Source organism: Salvelinus fontinalis, chromosome 13 (assembly GCF_029448725.1).
Source record: "Salvelinus fontinalis isolate EN_2023a chromosome 13, ASM2944872v1, whole genome shotgun sequence".
In the NCBI taxonomy this organism is placed as follows: Eukaryota; Metazoa; Chordata; class Actinopteri; order Salmoniformes; family Salmonidae; genus Salvelinus; species Salvelinus fontinalis.
The window spans coordinates 37,323,694-37,344,332 of record NC_074677.1 but is presented as its reverse complement, the minus strand read 5'-3'; the positions used below and the strand labels follow the sequence as shown (position 1 = coordinate 37,344,332).

At 40.1% G+C, this 20,639-nt stretch overlaps 1 protein-coding gene across 2 annotated transcripts in view; it reads right to left on the bottom strand.

Moving 5' to 3' along the window:
- Positions 1–18,939, bottom strand: part of LOC129868606 (moesin-like) — a 41,944-nt gene extending 23,005 nt beyond the window's left edge. Inside the window, exons 1-2 of one of the 2 annotated variants that reach the window (XM_055942729.1) lie at positions 18,639–18,939; positions 2,140–2,223 (exon numbers count right to left, since the gene is read on the bottom strand). In XM_055942729.1, coding sequence (XP_055798704.1) covers positions 2,140–2,223; positions 18,639–18,650 — 96 coding nt within the window. In that variant the 5' untranslated portion in view covers positions 18,651–18,939. Of the gene's footprint in view, positions 1–2,139; positions 2,224–10,054; positions 10,134–18,638 lie in introns of those variants that run through there. The other variant, XM_055942728.1, reaches the window with a different exon arrangement.
- Positions 18,940–20,639: the final 1,700 nt, after the last annotated feature.

Genomic DNA, 20,639 nt, shown 5'->3' with positions numbered 1-20,639 from the left:
TTGACTCTGCCCCTGAAAACTGAAACAATGGATATACTCTACAAGAGAGCCAAGGAAATGGTTAGGTATGTGAAGGGTCATCAAGTTATAGCAGCAATCTAACTCACCAAGCAAAGTGAGAAGAATAAGAGCACCACATTGAAGCTGCCCAGCAACACCCATTGGGGTGGTGTTGTCATCATGTTTGACAGTCTCCTGGAGGGGAAGGAGTCTCTCCAAGAAATGGCCATATCACAGTCTGCCAATATGGACAGCCCCATCAAGAGGATCTTCCTGGATTATGTATTTTGGGAGAGAGTGGTAAGCAGCCTGAAACTCCTGAAACATATAGCAGTAGCCATTGCATGGATTGAGGGAGACAATGCCATCCTGTCTGGTGTTCAGAATCTGCTTGCAGATGTAAGAGAAGAAATCCGTAGTGCCCTGCCCACTGTTGCTCCAAGCAGAGGAAACTGCAGTTCTGAAATACATCAAAAAGCGTGAAGACTTCTGCCTGAAGCCCATACACGCCGGAGCATACATGTTGGACCCCAAGTATGCTGGCAAGAGCATCCTGTCTGGTGCAGAAATCAACAAGGCCTATGGTGTCATCACTACTGTGTCTCGCCACCTTGACCTGGATGAGGGCACGGTTCTTGGCATTCTGGAGAAGTACACTTCCAAGCAAGGGCTTTGTGATGGAGATGCAATATGGCAGTCGTGCCAACATATCTCATCAGCCACCTGGTGGAAGGGACTTTGTGGATCTGAGGCTCTTTCCCCTGTTGCCTACATTCATCCTCCAAATCCCACCAACATCAGCCACCTCAGAGCACAACTGGTCCTTGTTTGGGAACACACACACCCCAAAGCACACAACAAGCTGACCAATACAAGGGCTGAAAAATTGGTGGCCATCCGGGCGAATTTGAGGCTTTTTGAGCCGGACAACGAGCGATCCTCAACAGGGTTGGAAAGTGACAGTGAACATGAGGCCTCAGAGTCTGATGTTCAAGAGGTGGACATTGAGGAGGTCCAGGGAGAAGACATGAGAGGAAGACAACCAAAGCTTTAGTTTCTAGACTATCATTTTACAGATGTATGTTGAAAACGTTTTTGGGAGATACAATGGATCATTGAGGATCATTCAATATTCTCTTTATTTTGTTGTTCAGTGAAATCATCCCATGTGAAGAGTCAACTCACTTAATTAAAGTTTAATTCGTAACTAAAATGTTTTTTTAATTATTTCTATTGGAAGGATTTCATCATTTGCAATTATGTCTACTTATGATAAGGTAAAAGGTTTATGTTTCTGTCTCTATATGATATGATAAATATATCCAATGCAAAAAACATCTACATTTAAATGGTACTGATATTCATTTGCATTTATTTCTGTTAATTCCCATATATTCCAGTTACTTCCCATATATTCCCGTTAATTCCCACGGAAAGTTTCCACCTCTGAATATTCCCCAAAATGTACAACCCTAGGTGTGACACTAATTCTCGTGGCTGAATGGAAGCAAGTCCCTGCAGCAATGTTCCTGTATCTAGTGGAAAGCCTTCCCAAAAGAGTGGAGGCTGTTATAGCTGCAAAGGGTGTACTGTATTGTAAAATAAGAATTTTTTCTTAACTGACTTGCCAAGTTAAAGGTTAAATAAAAAATACAAATAAATAAAATAGGGGACCATATTAATGCCCATGATTTTGGAATGAGATGTTCGACGAGCAGGTGTCCACATACTTTTGGTCATGTAGTGTATTTCTAATGGTGTAATTTCAATGAGAGAGCACATGTTCACCAGGGGAAATTACTCTGCCCACTTGGAAAGCAAGTGCAAATGAAAAGTTAACAGGACAAAGCGTGCCTTTATTGTCTTGGAAATGGAGTTCCTTTGTGCTGCCAGTGGATTCTATGACTAACATTCTGTCTGCAACTGAAGAGAGACTAGAGCCTACGCCATAGAGCACAGCTTGACTCAATGAAAGGAACAGTGAGAGGGTGAGAGTTCCTCTTAAAATAGACCCTCCACTCCAGTCCCACAACTGGGCTTCCATTCCCCTGCTTGCAATTTACACTGATTGGCAATGAATGAAAGCACAGCAATAACATGTAATTTGCCTTGTTTCAGTAGAGCAAGCAATGTTCTTACCTGATCGAAGAGTTGCTTTCCCGTTGTGTTGGCCTGGATGGCAAACTCCAACTCTGCATCCATGGTGGTAACTCGCACACTAATCTGTTGAGGAAACCAAAATAATAGAGTTAGTACGCTATGAGTGACAACCAATGAATTCGGTCAAAATAAATATTACTTTTTACATGTGATGGTATAACTGATTTACAACAAATGTGCTTAGAAATTTGATGCCTCCGATTGAGAAAGACTGTTATAGAGTTCCTTACAGTGATTTATGCAACTACAAAAGTAATGTTTTGATTGATCAATGGGGAATAGGCCTTATAGGCATTAGAATGAACCATCATCTGCCTATGACCCCAGGCATTAGGGTTTTCACAGCAGGTCAGGAGTGAACCTACATGACAATACAGGGCCAGGAAAATAAGCACACTAACTTCGCAAAAACTATTTTTGATTACACATTTTGTCAGAGTAACTTATAACATCTCTTGAAAGATTTTGAGTTATAGCAGGGTGGATACACATAGTTTCAGAATAAATGGTGACCAAAATATCACAGTGGAACAGATTAATGAGCAGGCAGCTAATGCATCATAGTACATCAGTTAGGTTCCAAATACTACTTCGACGGCGGTAAACAAAAGCCATAATACAACCATAATACAGATATCCCCCTAGTGGTGTGGGGACTGTGCTTTGGCAAAGTGGGTGGGGTTATATCCTGCCTGTTTGGCACTGTCCGGGTGTATCGTCGGATGGTAATCTATGAACATTTGAACATCTTGGCCATGTTCTGTTATAATCTCCACCCGGCACAGCCAGAAGAGGACTGGCCACCCCTCATAGCCTGGTTCCTCTCTAGGTTTCTTCCTAGGTTCTGGCCTTTCTAGGGAGTTTTTCCTAGCCACGGTGCTTCTACACCTGCATTGCTTGCTGTTTGGGGTTTTAGGCTGGGTTTCTGTACAGCACTTTGAGATATCAGCTGATGTAAGAAGGGCTTTATAAATTGATTTGATTTGATACAACGATTTAGGCTGATATTCAACTACAACTTTTATCAAAGCAGCGTGAAACATTTTTGTATTAATTCGAGATACTTTTTGCATGTTCATACTATTCCATTAAATACTACTTGCATGTTAATTTACACTCCCTTACTCACTAGAGAGGGGAGGGTGGGGCAGACAATAACAATGTTTCAAAGGTATGGGAGAGAGGCGATTGCACAAGGGGACAAAAATTATTGATCAGCCTCAAACCACCCAAAAATGTTATAATAATAATGTCAGGAAACCTACTGAGGGAGGTATTATCAGCTTATATTAGAAAAAGAGGCACACTGACTCCATAGAAACCAAAGGGAAAATATATCAGTCTTTTCTCTTAATGATGCATTAAACCTTGTTCACTAACAGAAATTTGATAACAGAACACTGAACAGAATTTATTGGGAGAAGATTTTACACAGAAGTAAAAACAATCTCTATATAGCTACTATACTGGCACTGTGTCAAATGAAAGAGTTGAGCCTCTGAGTATACCTCTCTGAATGAGTAGCTGCAGCAGAAAAACATTTTTGGTTGTAGCATACTAAGGGGACATGTTTTCCCCCAGCTCTTTCTCTACTAAGCTGCTCCACTACAGGAAGTAACCACATCCTCTGGTAGCTGGGCCTCGCAAGGCGAGGGCGAGCCACCCAACATGCGGCTCACTGAGACTGCATCCTGTAATTCATCACATTTCTGCTTGCCTGCCTGCCTCTCAGAGATCACTTGATTGATGTGATTACACCAGCACAATTTCTCTTTTAGATTTTTTTAACACCCACACACACGTACATGCAAGCAAAGAGGATAGCTCTCTATCTCACGGTTCTGCTCTCATTCGACATTTACTGTAGGCTAATATGTGATTATGATAAAACGTTGCTCTAATACGAACATTTTTGTAACAGCAAGCTCTACCATTTTTGTAATTACACAAGTGTTATAAGGAATAGTAGCCTATTTAAAGACTTGGTTTTTAACTCTGGAATGTTGAAACACATGATGAAAGACTATCTACAGATTCATTTAAATGAGCAAAGTAGCTGGTCATGTACAGAAAAACACTTGCATATACTAGCTTTGGGTTATTCAACACATATACTAGTACTGGGTTATCTTAATCATGATACCAAAACTGGAATTTTAAAAAAATGAACAAATTGATTGAAGAATGATTCATATAACAGCAGGCATACAAAACCTGATGAGTTAGCCATCATCACCTCAGTCCAGACAACTAGTGCATTTGGAAAGTATGCAGAAACTTAGACTTTTTCAAAATGTTGTTACGTTACAGCCTTGTACAAAAATGTATTTAAAAAAAAATCCTCATCAATCTACATACAATACCGCATAATGATGCAACACCCCAAAGCAAAGCAAAATACCAGTCATTTTTTTGTGCAAATATATATAAAAAACAGAAATCATCAAAACTATGAAATAACACATATGGAATCATGTAGTAACCAAAAAAGTGTTAGATAAATCAAAATATATTTTCGATTTTTCAAAGTTGCCACCCTTTGCCTTGACAGCTTTATACACACGTGGCATTCTCTCCACCAACTTTTTTGTAACCTTTATTTATCTAGGCAAGTCAGTTAAATTAAGAACAAATTCTTATTTACAATGACGGCCTACCCCGGCCAAACCCAGACGACGCAGGGCCAATTTTGCACCGCCCTACTGTACTCCCAATCACGGCCGGATGTGATACAGCCTGGAATCCCAACCAGGGACTGTAGTGACGCCTCTTGCACTGGGATGGAGTGCATTAGACCGCTGCGCCACTCAGGAACACTGAGGTTCATGATGTAGTCACCTGGAATGCATTTCAATTAACAGATGTGCCTTGTTAAAAGTTAATTTGTGGAATTTCTTTCCTTCTTAATGCTTTAGAGCCAAACAGTTGTGTTCTGACAAGGTAGGGGTGGTATACAGAAGATAGCCCTATTTGGTAAAAGACCAAGTCCATATTAAGGCAAGAACAGCTCAAATAAGCAAAGAGAAACGACAGTCCATCATTACTTTAAGACATGAATGTCAGTCAATACGGAACATTTCAAGAACTTTGAACGTTTCTTCAAGTGCAGTCACAAAAACCATCAAGCCCTATGATGAAACTGGCTGTCATGAGGACAGCCACAAGAAAGGAAGACCCAGAGGTACTTCTGCTGCAGAGGATAAGTTCATTAGAGTTACCAGACTCAGATTGCAGCCCAAATAAATGCTTCAGAGTTCAAGTAACAGACACATCTCAACATTAACTGTTCAGAGGAGGCTGCGTGAATCAGGCCTTCAAGGTCGAATTGCTGCAAAGAAACCACTACTAAACAACACCAAAAAGAAGAAGAGACTTGCTTGAACCAAGAAACACGAGCCATGGACATTATACTGGTGGAAATCTGTCCTGTGGTCCAAATGTTTTATTTTTGGTTCCAACCGCCATGTCTTTGTGAGACACAGAGTAGTGTGGTGTGGTTCCCACGTGAAGCATGGAGGAGGTGGTTTGATGGTGTGGGGTGCTTTACTGGGAACACTGTCTGTGATTTATTTAAAATTCAAGGCCCACTTAACCAGCATGGCTACAACAGCATTCTGCAGTGATACACCATCCCATCTGGTTTGCGCATAGTGGGACTATCATTTGTTTTTCAACAGGACAATGACCCAAAACACACCTCCAGGCTGTGTAAGGGCTATTTGACCAAGAAGGAGAGTGATGGAGTGCTGCATCAGATCACCTGGCCTCCACAATCACCCAACCTCAACTCAATTGAGATGGTTTGGGATGAGTTGGACCGCAGAGTGAAGGAAAAGCAGCCAACAAGTGTTCAGCATATGTGGGAACTCCTTCAAGACTGTTGGAAAAGCATTCCTCGTGAAGCTGGTTGAGAGAATGCCAAGAGTGTGTAAAGCTGTCATCAAGGCAAAGGGTGGCTACTTTGAAGAATCTCAAAAATAAATATATTTTGATTTGTTTAACACTAGTGTTGGTTAATGAATGATTCCATTTGTGTTTTTTCATAGTTTTGATGTCTTCAATATTATTCTATTGTAGAAAATAGTATGAATAAAGAAAAACCCTTGAATGAATAGGTGTGTCCAAACTTTTGACTGGTACTGTAAGTATTCAGACCCTTTACTCAGTCCTTTGTAGCACCTTTGACAGCAATTACAGCCTCACGTCTTCTTGGGTATGATACTACAAACTTGGCACACCTGTATTTTTGGAGTTCCTCCCATTATTCTCTGCAGATCCTCTCAAGCTATGTCAGGTTGGATGGGGAGCGTCACAGCACAGCTATTTTAAGGTCTCTACCGAGATTTTCGATCGGTTTCAAATCCAGGCTTTGGCTGGGCCACTCAAGGACATTCAGAGACTTGTCCCGAAGCCACTCCTGCGTTGTCTTGGATGTGTGCTTAGGGTCATTGTCCTGTTGGGAGGGGAACCTTTGCCACAGTCTGAGGTCCTGAGCAAGTTTTCATCAAGGATCTATCTGTACTTTGCCCCGTTGATCTTCCCTCGATTCCGACTAGTCTCCCAGTGACTGCCGCTGAAAAACATCCCCACAGCGTGATGCTGCCACCACCATGCTTCACCGTAGGGATGGTGCCAGGTTCTCTAGATGTGACGCTTTGCATTCAGGCCAAAGAGTTGATTCTTGGTTCTCATGGTCTGAGAATCCTTTGGGTGCCTTTTGGCAAACTCCAAGCAGGCTGTCATGTGCTTTTTACTGAGGAGTGGCTTCGGTCTGGCCACTCTACCATGAAGGCCTGATTGGTGGAGTGCTGCAGAGATGGTTGTCATTCTGGAAGGTTCTCATCTCCTCAGAGGAAGTCTGGAGCTCTGTCAGAGTGACCATCAGCTTCTTGGTCACCTCCCTGACCAAGGCCCTTCTCCCCCGATTGCTCAGTTTGGCCGGGCGGCCAGCTCTAGGAAGAGTCTTGGTTGTTCCAAGCTTCCTCCATTTAAGAATGATGGAGGCCACTGTGTTCTTGGACCTTCAATGCAGTAGACATTTATTGATACCCCTTCCCCAAGATCTGTGCCTCGACACAATCGTCTCGGAGCTCTACAGACAATTCCTTCGACCTCATGGCTTGGTTTTTGGTCTGACATGCACTGTCAATTGTGGGACCTTATATAGACAGGTTGGTGCCTTTCCAAGTCATGACCAATCAATTGAATTTACCACAGGTGGACTCAAATCAAGTTGTAGAAACATCTCAAGGATGATCAATGGAAACAGGATGCACCGGAGCTCAATTTCGAGTCTCATAGCAAAGGGTCTAAATACTTACGTAAATAAGATATGTTTTTTATTTGTAATACATTAGCAAAAATGTCTAAAAACCTGTTTTTGCTTTGACATTATGGGTTATTGTGTGTAAATTGACGAGGATTTTTTTCTATCCACTTTAGAATAAGTCTGTAACGTAACAAAATGTGGAAAAAGTAAAGGGGTCTGAATACTTTCCGAATGCACTGTACATCATGGCCCAACACTCACAGCAGACTTATAGCCAGTATGACCATAAAAGGAATGCAAAAAAAAGTGTTTAAGTCTTATGTCTGTTTTATGATGTTTTATGGTATACAAGCTTTCTCCTGCTGTGTACCCTAAACATATTTCCTATGCTGTGAGAGTGATTAATACAGCTATATTGACAAGGCCCCATGTTCTCTTTCCTCTCAAAAAGGTAAATGCACAATCAGCCAGCCTGTATTTCAGTGTGTGTGGAGTGGACGGGGGGTGACAGTACGCCTGAGCTGAGCCACAACAGCATGCCTTATTTTCCAGTTGTGTGGCTGATTAGGGCTGCGTTCTTTCCCCTCTGTGTCAGCAGGCCCCGATTCGCTGGTCAGGCCACTTGTCACCCTGCCACTTCCTATCATCACCGGCGGGTCGGTGGGACAGAGCAGGGAGCTGGAGAGAGTAAAGCTTTGGCTGGAATGAGGCCTGGCGGCGTCACACAGACAAGAGGGCTGTATAGTAGAGCTGTGACTGGGCCAAGGTCTGTAGGAGCAGGAACTAACTAGGACCCAGACACATTCAGCCATCTACAAGTGAATAGTACAAACCCTTGACATGGTTGGTTTTCAAACAAACACAACTCTACTTCAACAGTGCATATTTGAATTCCTTGTTTTTTTTAAATGTATGATTTAACAATATCTGGGACACATTTCTCATAAAGATTTTACCTAACTTTGTAGGGCGAGAGATGAATAAAGCAACTGTGTATTTCTGACAAAGTCAGAGCCCAGTTTTCTATGGAGTGGTTAGCCTGATGATATTTCATAATTTCCTCTATCCATGTCTTGGCAACATGAACATAACATTTGCCAGTGAAATTAAGCTTTAAGTGCATTTGCAGAGCACTGGGAAATATTTCACCATGATTAAGATACAAGGCTATTCCATGAGTGACAACTTATATTTGTAAACAAGTTAGGGCCTATAACTATCTATTACCATAGCCATTTATTTTATGGTATAAACTATGAACTGAGTCACACCACAAATGTGAGTTGAATCTAACTTCAGTGATTCTTTGAACTTTGTTAATTGCCCTACAAGATCATGTAAGGCCTACATTGTGTCTCTGTCACTATGCTAAAAATGGATTTGCATTAATGATTTGATGAATCACCTAAATCTTACACTATACTGTCTATTTTCCCAGCCAACCAAACAGACTGCTTAACATGACATAGCCTACCGATTAGACATGATTTCATTGTGTAGTTCAGGCCAACAGGTTCTTGGCTGCCAGTCATTGTTAAGAAGTGACTTTTCTGGGTAAAAATAGTTCATCTCTCACATGAAAAGGGAACTAAGAATGTGCAGTTCTGCCCGGTAAGGGTGGGTCTCGCATGGCCAGAGTTCAAAAAACTTCTCACACACTATTATTAGAACAGCAGCAAAACATCACTCATTATAACAGGACCAAGGATACATGTTAATGTTTCCATTTTGCCCTTCGGAACATTCAATGCCTTTTCTGTCTTGTAAAGGGAGTTTGTTCATACTGAGCAGAAAACAAAGCTATAAAAAACCTTAGCTATAGACTGTATTTCAGTAAAGTATGCACACTTTATGACAGCAAAGTATTATAAACTGGGAGAAAAGAAAAAATATTATTTCCAACATTTCGGAATGCCTCCTTTAACTATCTCCTCGAGACATCTGTCTTTTTTAATTCGGCAAAGCCAAAAAAGCCAAATATTTCACTGATATGATGATTGAAATACAAACAAATAAACTTTGAAGGGGATTTTAAAAATCCTAAATATGTGGAAATCAGGAACTGATGAATAATCCCTATACAGTACTATGTGGTGAGATTCTTGGTAACATATACTTGTATCTGTTTTGTGGTGAATTTTAACCATTCACAAAGTAGAAGCTAAAAGCTCACTCTAATTTCACGAAATTCTGAGATTTAGGTTAGCCTCAAACTATTACCTCTCTTCTCCATAGAGCAAACATGTTCTAAACTACCACTAAAGTCAGTTTTACAGAATCACTACATTTTCAATTATGTAGATATTTTTCAGGTTGAATGTGTGAGTCTCTATTAGATTCAAGTCAGTTAAACTCATTGTACTATGACTTATCCTTTTTTCTAAACAGGTTCATGAATCACAGATAATGCCATCTCCTGTGTATTCAAACATCTTAAAAGCAACTACTTCAGCACATATTGACAAGGTCATTATCAGAATCATTATCGTTCACTTACTAAGTAATACTGCAGTGCTTTATGCTAACCAAGGGTGAGATCCTATGTAAAACACAAGGTTTGTTAGAAACAAAATTACAACAAAATCAACAACAAAAAAACACAAAAAACAACAAACGACAACTCACTGGTTGGTTTTCTGCAGACAGGGAGAGACGTGCCAGACCTGCCACACAGTTACTCTCCATTTACGGGCTAAAGCCCCCAAAGGTTTGCATAATTTCTGCCTTTCACACACTCTACCGCCTGTGGCTTAGTTTATTACAAATTGTTAATCTCAACTCTGCTATGTGCATTTACAGAGCTGCTTAATCCCTTTCTTACATAGCACTGGTCTTTCCACTTCATTTGTTTCTGTTTCTTGTTGTTTGTGAAGAACTAACACTTTTCAGCTAACACAATTATACTCAAGCCAATATAGTAGTTCACTGCATGGACGGTAAGAAGTAGAAATGGCTGTTGATTAGAATATCATATTTCTGAAGGAAAGTAACCTCATAGAATACCAACACATTTCTTAGTGATGTGTAGAGTTATATAGTCTAAAGGTACATCAAAAGGAAAGTTAACCAGAGTGCAAGTAACGTTTTATTGATGAAAGGGTCTTATAATGTAATAAGAAGTTTTATTTTATGTAAAATAGCATATTATAACATATGTACTATAACATTATCTGGGTAATCTGTTAACAAGACAGGAGTCAACTTGGTTTCTGACATGGGGTGACCTGTAGAAGTGCTTAAAAACATCAAGGGTCATTCCACATCAAAAAAGCACAAGAAAGAGGCTTGACACCAACCATCTCAGATTGTGCTGAAATCGTTTCTGTAGTTAGAGACAAATAAGATTAGCATTTTATTTAAATATAATTTGATCTCTGAGAAATTAAGCTAATTGATTTGCACCTAGGGATGCACGGTATATCAGTGAACATATCGGAATCGGCCGATATTAGCTAAAAATGCCAACATCGGTATCGGCCGATGTCTAGTTTAACGCCCCGATGTGCAAAACCGATGTCAAAGCTGACGTGCATACCTATATAACGTAGGCACATGACGTAATGACGCCACGTAAAATGGTGCGCTATACGTGTAACACAGGATTCCTAAACTAGCCCACAATGTCTGCTGTGTGGATCGAGCAGTCATTTGAACGAGTAACAAAATTTCAGCGAGACAACTCAAAGGCGAAACCCATTAAAGCCAAGATATTGCCCTTGACAATCAACCGTTCTCTGTCGTGGGTGATGTTGGCTTTCGCTGACTGGTCGAGCACCGGTACACACTACCAAGTGAGCTATTTTTCAGATCTTGCCCTACCGGAGTTACACAGTAATGGCGTCACTGCTATTAGCTTCACGACATACACACTACGGAACACCGTTTGGGTCTATGAGTGTCAAAAAAGATACTGTAGCACTGTCAAAGCTGTACAAAAAAAGTCTGCAAACAAGCAAACACCAGCCACGATGTGTTACAATACCCCGTTGGTAATAAAGAATAATTTGTTCAACCGCAACTTCTGGAGTAGCTAGCTTTAGCTTGGTACCTAGCTAGCACCAATACAACCAGCCTGAAAACAATGACCAGTAGAACCTGCAGTCATTTTCATTATTTTTAGCAATGATTTAGGAATCCTTGTAAGTATTAGCTAGGTTCCCACTTGATGTTCGCCTATTGAAGTTGAACTTCAGTTCATGAAAATAAATAGCTATTCAGCAACTTAACTCTGTTGCCCAAAGCTAACGTTATAAGCAGCCAGCTAGCTTCATCTAGCTTGTTTAGGATAAAGCAATCCTTCTGACCCCCCCCCCCCCCCCCCCCCTTAAAAGATTTAGATGCACTATTGTAAAGTGGCTGTTCCACTGGATGTCATAAGGTGAATGCACCAATTTGTAAGTCGCTCTGCTAAATGACTTAAATGTAAATGTAAATGCACCAGGTTATGTGTTGTGAAGCAAGCCACAATAAGGATTAGGCACAACAGTGGAATTTGCGGTTTGCCTTCCAAGTAAAAGTATGTCATTGACAGTAATGCAAATGAATACAAATAGTAGAATTATGCCATACTTTTATTTTGAAGTCCACTATTATGTCTAATCCTTATTGTGGCAAGCTTCACATAGATGGGTCCGACCACCATTAATCAAATAAGAACTGTCTTATAAACTAGGGTTATTTTAGATGATGACACCTAGCTAAATAGTTAGCTAGCTAACTATAGCTACTGAAACAGATGTTGCGTTATTTGACACGTCAAATAGTGGTATTTGACGTGTATATTTTTTGACATTCAAAGACCCAAATGGCATTCCATAGAAATCCTGGTTGAGAATGAAACAACTGAACTAGAGGTCGATCGATTAATCGGAATGGCCGATTAATTAGGTCCGATTTCAAGTTTTCATAAGAATCGGAAATCTGTATTTTTGGACACTGATTTGGCCTAATTTGTATTTATTTTTTTACACCTTTATTTATCCTTTATTTAACTAGGCAAGTCAGTTAAGAACACATTCTTATTTTCAATGACGGCCTAGGAACGGTGGGTTAACTGCCTTGTTCAGAGGCAGAATGACAGATTTTTACCTTGTCAGCTCGGGGATTCAATCTTGCAACCTTACAGTTAACTAGTCCAACGCTCTAACCACCTGATTACATTGCACTCCACGAGGAGACTGCCTGTTACGCGAATGCAGTAAGAAGCCAAGGTAAGTTGCTAGCTAGCATTAAACTTATCTTATAAAAAACAATCAATCAATCACTAGTTAACTACACATGGTTGATGATATTACTGGTTTATCTAGCGTGTCCTGCGTTGCATATAATCGATGCGGTGCGTATTCGCGAAAAAGTACTGTCTTATTCCAATGTGTACCTAACCATAATCAATGCCTTTCTTAAAATCAATACACATAAGTATATATTTTTAAACCTGCATATTTAGCTCAAAGAAATCCAGGTTAGCAGGCAATATTAACCAGATGAAATTGTGTCACTTCTCTTGCGTTCATTGCACGCAGAGTCAGGGTATATGCAACAGTTTGGGCCGCCTAATTTGCCAGAATTTTACGTAATTATGACATAACATTGAAGGTTGTGCAATGTAACAGGAATATTTAGACTTACGGATGCCACCCGTTAGATAAAATACGTAACGGTTCCGTATTTCACTGAAAGAATAAACGTCTTGTTTTCGAGATTATAGTTTCCGGATTCGACCATATTAATGACCTAAGGCTCGTATTTCTGTGTGTTATTATGTTATAATTAAGTCTATGATTTGATAGAGCAGTCTGACTGAGCGATGGTAGGCAGCAGCAGGCTCGTAAGCATTCATTCACACAGCACTTTCGTGCGTTTTGCCAGCAGCTCGTCGCTGTGCTTCAAGCATTGAGCTGTTTATAACTTCAAGCCTATCAACTCCCGAGATTAGGCTGGTGTAACCGATGTGAAATGGCTAGCTAGTTAGCGGGGTGCGCGCTAATAGCGTTTCAAACGTCACTCGCTCTGAGACTTGGAGTAGTTGTTCCCCTTGCTCTGCAAGGGCCGCGGCTTTTGTGGAGCGATGGGTACCGCTGCTTCGAGGGTGGCTGTTGTCGATGTGTTCCTGGTTCGAGCCCAGGTAGGGGCGAGTAGAGGGACGGAAGCTATACTGTTACACTGGCAATACTAAAGTGCCTATAAGAACATCCAATAGTCAAAGGTATATGAAATACAAATTGTTTAGAGAGAAATTGTCCTATTATTCCTATAATAACTACAACCTAAAACTTCTTACCTGGGAATATTGAAGACTCCTGTTAAAAGGAACCACCATCTTTCATATGTTCTCATGTTCTGAGCAAGGAACTTAAACGTTAGCTTTTTTACATGGCACATATTGCACTATTACTTTCTCCTCCAACACTTTGTTTTTGCATTATTTAAACCAAATTGAACATGTTTCATTTTATTTGAGGCTAAATTGATTTTATTGATGTATTAAGTTAAAATAAGTGTTCATACAATATTGTTGTAATTGTCATTATTACAAATACCTTTTATTTATTTTGATTAATCGCCCGATTAATCGGCACCGGCTTTTTTTGGCCCTCCAATAATCGGTATCGGCGTTGAAAAATCATAATCGGTCGACCTCTAAACTGAACAAATGAACAACGAAACAGCACAGCAAATAAGTGAAAGAAATAGGTTTTGATTATGTTTTACTGGTAATGGGGACATACGTAAATGCCAACAAAATTACTTTTTGGTCAGTGTGTGTGTGTGTGTGTGTGTGTGTGTGTGTGTGTGTGTGTGTGTGTGTGTGTGTGTGTGTGTGTGTGTGTGTGTGTGTGTGTGTGTGTGTGTGTAAACTTTATTTAACTAGGCAAGTCAGTTAAGAACAAATTCTTATTTACAATGACGGCCCGGACGACGCTGGGCAAATTGTGCGCCGCAATATGGGACTCCCAATCACGGCCGGTTGTGATACAGCCTGGATTCAAACCAGGGACTGTAGTGACGCCTCTTGCACTGAGATGCAGTGCCTTAGACCGCTGTGTCCATGTGTGTGTGTTAACTATTTAACTGTACTAGAATGCTTAAAAGGCCACTAAAATTGTAAATATCGGTTATCGGTATTTGTTTTTTTGTCAAGGAAAATATCGGATATCGGCCAAAAATTTTATATCAGTGCACCTCTATTTGCACCCAAATTGTCCTTTTAATTTATAGGATTCTTTAGTAATCTTAAATAAATATAGCACCTAACATCTGATTCTCAACAATGAATAAGACTTGAGGAAGCCAACCCCGGACCAACCCCGGACACACCACACCACATGCCAAACCCACCACAACAACCAGTATACAGTATCAGTTCGCTATGTCTAACAAATAGTATAGAGCTGAGCCTTGAAGGATTGGTCTTCACCTTATGTAATGTATTCCCTGTGAATCTGGTGATGGTTTCATGGAGGAAGTAAAATGTTTTCATGGAGGACTGGCTTGACTTGTGAGGATGACTACACAATTTATTTTCATCATTAGCAAAAGCTATTTGTTTTCTGCCCAAAGTCGCAAAGAAAATGTTGTGTTCCATTTAATAAACACAAAAGACCAGCAACATTGATAAAATGATGTAGCGGTAGGAGGAACAGCGGCACCTAGTGGGCAAAAACTGGTACTTTCACACTAATGCGAATTTTATATATTTATTTATTTATTTTATTTTACCGTTATTTTACCAGGTAAGTTGACTGAGAACACGTTCTCATTTGCAGCAACGACCTGGGGAATAGTTACAGGGGAGAGGAGGGGGATGAATGAGCCAATTGTAAACTGGGGATTATTAGGTGACCATGATGGTTTGAGGGCCAGATTGGGAATTTAGCCAGGACACCGGGGTTAACACCCCTACTCTTACGATAAGTGCCATGGGATCTTTAATGACCTCAGAGAGTCAGGACACCCGTTTAACGTCCCATCCGAAAGACAGCACCCTACACAGGGCAGTGTCCCCAATCACTGCCCTGGGGCATTGGGATATTTTTTAGACCAGAGGAAAGAGTGCCTCCTACTGGCCCTCCAACACCACTTCCAGCAGCATCTGGTCTCCCATCCAGGGACTGACCAGGACCAACCCTGCTTAGCTTCAGAAGCAAGCCAGCAGTGGTATGCAGGGTGGTATGCTGCTGGCTTACAATGGCTAATCTCTCTTAACAGGATAAAAAAACAACAACACCATATTCAAAGGAAATACATTACACAGGATGAAGAAGTAATTCTCCAAGCTGCAGCTCCATACTACTTGTCAGACATAGAGACCTACTATACTGTATACTGGTTGTTGGGGTGGGATAGGTGTAGGGTGTCCACTGGTGGCTATTTTATTGTATTCCTCCTGTCTTACTCAATAGTAGGAAGAAGTTTGATCCAAATCGGATGTTGGGTACTATAATTATTAAATATTATGGGAATCCTATAAATTAATTCAATGAATCACACTATTGTGCGGGCGTGATTTAAGACTTTTAACCACTTTTAAACATTGTGTGTTTGAGCTACAGACTTATTGGTTGTACAATTGGATTCATCTTTTTCTTCTGTATCCATTGGGGGCTGAGATAGAGAGGTGTTTGTGAGACAATGGCTGATCCCGAAGGAGCCCGGGGCGGGGTCTTTTTACAAAAATGCCTGTTGAGTCTTTGAGCTAAAAACTATTACGCTATCTATGAAAAGCTGATAATCTCACAAACACGCACGTGTAACATGTTTGCTCTATGACGCTCACAAGCTACACAAGAATTATTACAAGGTAAGGGGTTCTTCTACATAGAACACCATAGGAAATCTCAGGACAGAGTGTCATAATACTGTAATAAGCTCACAGTTGCTGTCATAAACTCTGCACAGTTGTCACTGACTGGTTGGATATTAATTTCCCACTGAGCAAACTATTTCTGTACTTACAGCATTCATATTAATGTATTTTTATCAGGTTTTTGCTTTGGCAGACCATGACTGCAACTGTTTATGTCAAATTGTTTTGCGTTCTACTAGTAACCCAATCTTATCTCGATCTCTTTATTCAAATACTCAATCATGGACACTCTTACTGACAGTTGTGGCTGCTTTGCGTGATGTATTGTTGTCTCTACCTTCTTGCACTTTGTGCTGTTGTCTGTGCCCTACAATGTTTGTACCCGGTTTTGTGCTGCTACCATGTTGTGCTGCTGCCATGTTGTGTAGTGTTGTGTTGTCTCTTGTCATGATGTGTGTTTTGTCCCATATTTTTTATTTAATTTATTTGTATTTTTAATCCCAGCCCCCATCCCCGCAGGAGGCCTTTTGCCTTTTGGTAGGCCGTCATTGTAAATAAGAATTTGTTCTTAACTGACTTGACTAGTTAAATAATGGTTAAATAAAAATAAAAAACCCTGGCTGTCCTAGAAAGAAAATGGTAAAACACTTCATTGTGAGGCTAAATATAAGGGCTGCAGATGAATGAAAAGCCTGGGTTTTGCTGGGGTATCGGGACTGATACGGTTAAAAGGGCTAATTCGGGGACAATCAACTACCTTAAAGTTATGGTAAATAATGCAATAAATAATGTTGCAGGAATGCCAGTCTTATCTGTTTCTAACTACAGAAGCAATTTCAGAACAATCTGAGATGGTGGGCGTCATGGCTTGCTGAAATTACTAGAACGACTCTCAAGTGCTGAAACGATGGCTGAGGACCATGCAGTTGCAGTTGTGCAGGGCGGAGAAGGGGGAGTCTGTACTGTGAAACACCAAATAAGGCTTTCAGTGGCAGTGTCAAGAGACTGCAGGCCAGGAAATAGCTAAAAAGGAACTGACGTAATCTCAGAAACCTTGAGTCACTAGATTACAGTTCCTTGGGAAACTGTAACAATGCCAAAAGAAGACACTAATGGTAGGGGGACACATGAATGACATGTTAATACAAATACAAAGATAACAAATAAATAAAACTATAATCTTCTCATGAGTTAAAAGTCTTAAAAGCTAAATGTCACAACACTGCACTTTATTTTACTGTCATTACCTGAGGCGCATTTGATCGCAGTGATTTTTTTTTAAATCCTGATGTCTTACTTTTCTGTCTTGCGAATCATGTAGTAGGCCTATGCTACACAGAATAGCATATTCAATGTTCCTAATTTGATGTAAATACTTGATAAAGATAATGTAGAAATGATATCAATTACAGATGCAATGCAATGTAACATCAATAGAACTGATTCAGTGGATTCTACATTGAACTAAATTTCCCTGGGCTCGGCTATGTAGGAAAAACCTAATCACACAGGCCTGGTAAACTTAACAAAGGTTTGCCATAGATCAAACTTTAAGTACTATTAGATTCTGTATAGACTACATTTTGATAGAGCAGATTGCATGTGACCTGACCTGCATCATTCAATAGCAATCCTATAGGACAGACTACCATAGGAGTTCACTGTTGAAGAGTGCATCTGTCAGGCTAGCTGTTGTACTACTGGGTACCACAAAGACAAACACAACGTCTACGAATGGGCCATGGGAACCTCCGGTAAACCCACAGCAAACAAAACCCAAACTAATAGGCCGCATTGATATGAATAATAACGTAAAAAATGTCTGACAATTGTTTATGAACAGGGATAGAGATGATATGAACACAACGAAGCGCCATTCAACTTCTTTTAAAGTTCATTCGGAAGCCAATCACGTTCCAGGAAGGGGGGATTGTCGATAGCGCATAGGTTGACACAAAATAACGGTTAATAGAATTGACACAAACATAGGTTAACAAAAAATAACTCTGGGAAACATTGTAAGCTATCAATTCATTGAAATCGTTAATAAAACAAGTTTTGGAGATGCTGCAGGGAAAATATAGGTGACAGCGATTTAGACAATAAACGTTTCATTCATTTGATGCGCGCGAAACTTTTTCGGAACCCATAGCTCTAGGCTACTTTAGGATACAAAGTCAGACAAATTCAGTATCCTAATTTAGTTTATTGCGTCGAATAGATGCTTATGAAGACATATAGTGTAGTCAATCCAAACATTTGACCTTCTATCATGGGCTAAATTATCTTTCTCGACCTAACAAGACCGGAATACATTTTGACCAGAGCGGCGTTTTAAATAACGTCTATGTATATGTGAACGTTGGAAATAAACTGTTCCCAAACACTAAAAAAATTACTCACCGTTTTAGGCATTTTTGCAGTTCTCGGTCTTCAATCACTGATGTCAGGAATTGGATGATGGCAACAATGGAGTCAACTAAAACGTTTGTCCATTAGATAAGGTGCGCAATCTGAAATAGCGTCAGTCACGTTCAGTTAATGTTTGATTTCAAACTTTTCCCACAACCTAAAGAAGGCTACTCGTATTTTACTATTTCTGTGTTTCGCCTCAAAGTCGTGGTCCAGAGCTTGATTTCCTGCTAATAGCACTGTGACTGAAAAACCACACCCAACGCAATGAAGACATACTAAAAGTAGTTTTCAGCAGACTCCGCCTGTATTCTCATGACCCGTTATGCCTTTGTAAAACTCCCGTTAAACGTAAATAGTTTAACTATACTGAACAAAAATATAAGAGCAACTTGCAACAATATCAACGATTTTACTGAGTTACAGTTCATATAAGGAAATCGGTCAATTGAAATAAATAAATTATGGATCTATGGATTACGGATTAAATAAAGGTTAAAAAAAAAAAAAAAAGATATAATAATCTATGGATTTCACATAACTGGCAGTGGTGTAAAGTACTTACGTACTTATTTTTGACAACTTTTACTTTACTACATTCCTAAAGAAAATAATGTTATTTTTACTCCATACATTTTCCCCGACACCTAAAAGTACTCGTTACATTTTGAATGCTTAGCAGGGCAGGAAAATGGTCTAATTCACACACTTCTCAAGAGAACATCCCTGGTCATCTACTGCCTCTGATCTGGCGAACTCACTAAACACAAATGCTTTGTAAATTATGTCTGAGTGTTGGCGTCGTGTGCCCCTGGCTATCCGTCAATTAAAAAACATTTTTTTAAATGGTGCCATCTGGTTTGTTTATTGTAAAGGATTTTAAATGATTTATACTTTTACTTTTGATACTTAAATACATGTTATCAATTACATTTACTTTTGATACTTAAGTATATCTAAAACCAAATACTTTGACTTTTACTCGAGTAGTATTTTACAGGGTGACTTTCACTTTTATTTGAGTCATTTTATAATAACATGTTTACGTTTACTCAAGTATGACAATTGGGTACTTTTCCCCCCACTGATAACTGGGCAGGAGCACAGAAATACTCCTCAGGTTCATCTGCTGTCCGGATGGCTGGTCTCAGACAATCCTGAAGGTGAAGAAGCCGGATGTGGAGGTCCTGGTCTGGCGTGGTTACACATGGTCGGTTGTGAGGCCGATTGGACATACTGCCAAATTCTCTAAAACGATGTTTGAGGTGGCATACGGTAGAGAAATGAACATTCAATTATTTGGCAACAATTCTGGTGGACATTCCTGCAGTCAGCATGCCAATTGAACGCTTCCTCAACACTTGAGAAATCTGTGGCATTGTGTTGTGTGACAAAACTGCACATTTTAGAGTGGTCTTTTATTGTCCCCGGCACAAGGTGCGTCTGTGTAATTATCGTGCTGTTTAATAAGCTTCTTGATATGCCACACCTGGTCAGGTGGATGGATTATCTTGGCAAATGAGAAATGTTCACTAGAAGGGATGTAATAAAAATTTGTGCACAAAATTTGAGAGAAATAAGCTTTTTGTGCGTATGTGTAATGGTTTTCGTCTGTGGAAGAAGGAGAGGACCAAAGCGCAGCGTGATTAGTGTTCATCATGTTTAATAAAAGACAATAAACTGAACACTTCCAAAAATACAAAACAACAAACGTGAAAACCGAAACAGTTCTATCTGGTGCAGACACACAAAGACTGAAGACAACCACCCACAAAACCCAACACAAAACAGGCTACCTAAATATGGTTCCCAATCAGAGACAACACAAAACACCTGCCTCTGATTGAGAACCATATCAGGCCAAACACAGAAATAGGAAAAACATAGAAATACAAAACTAGACTGCCCACCCCAACTCACGCCCTGACCATACTAAATAAAGACACAACAAAGGAAATAAAGGTCAGAACGTGACAGTATGGAAAAATTTGG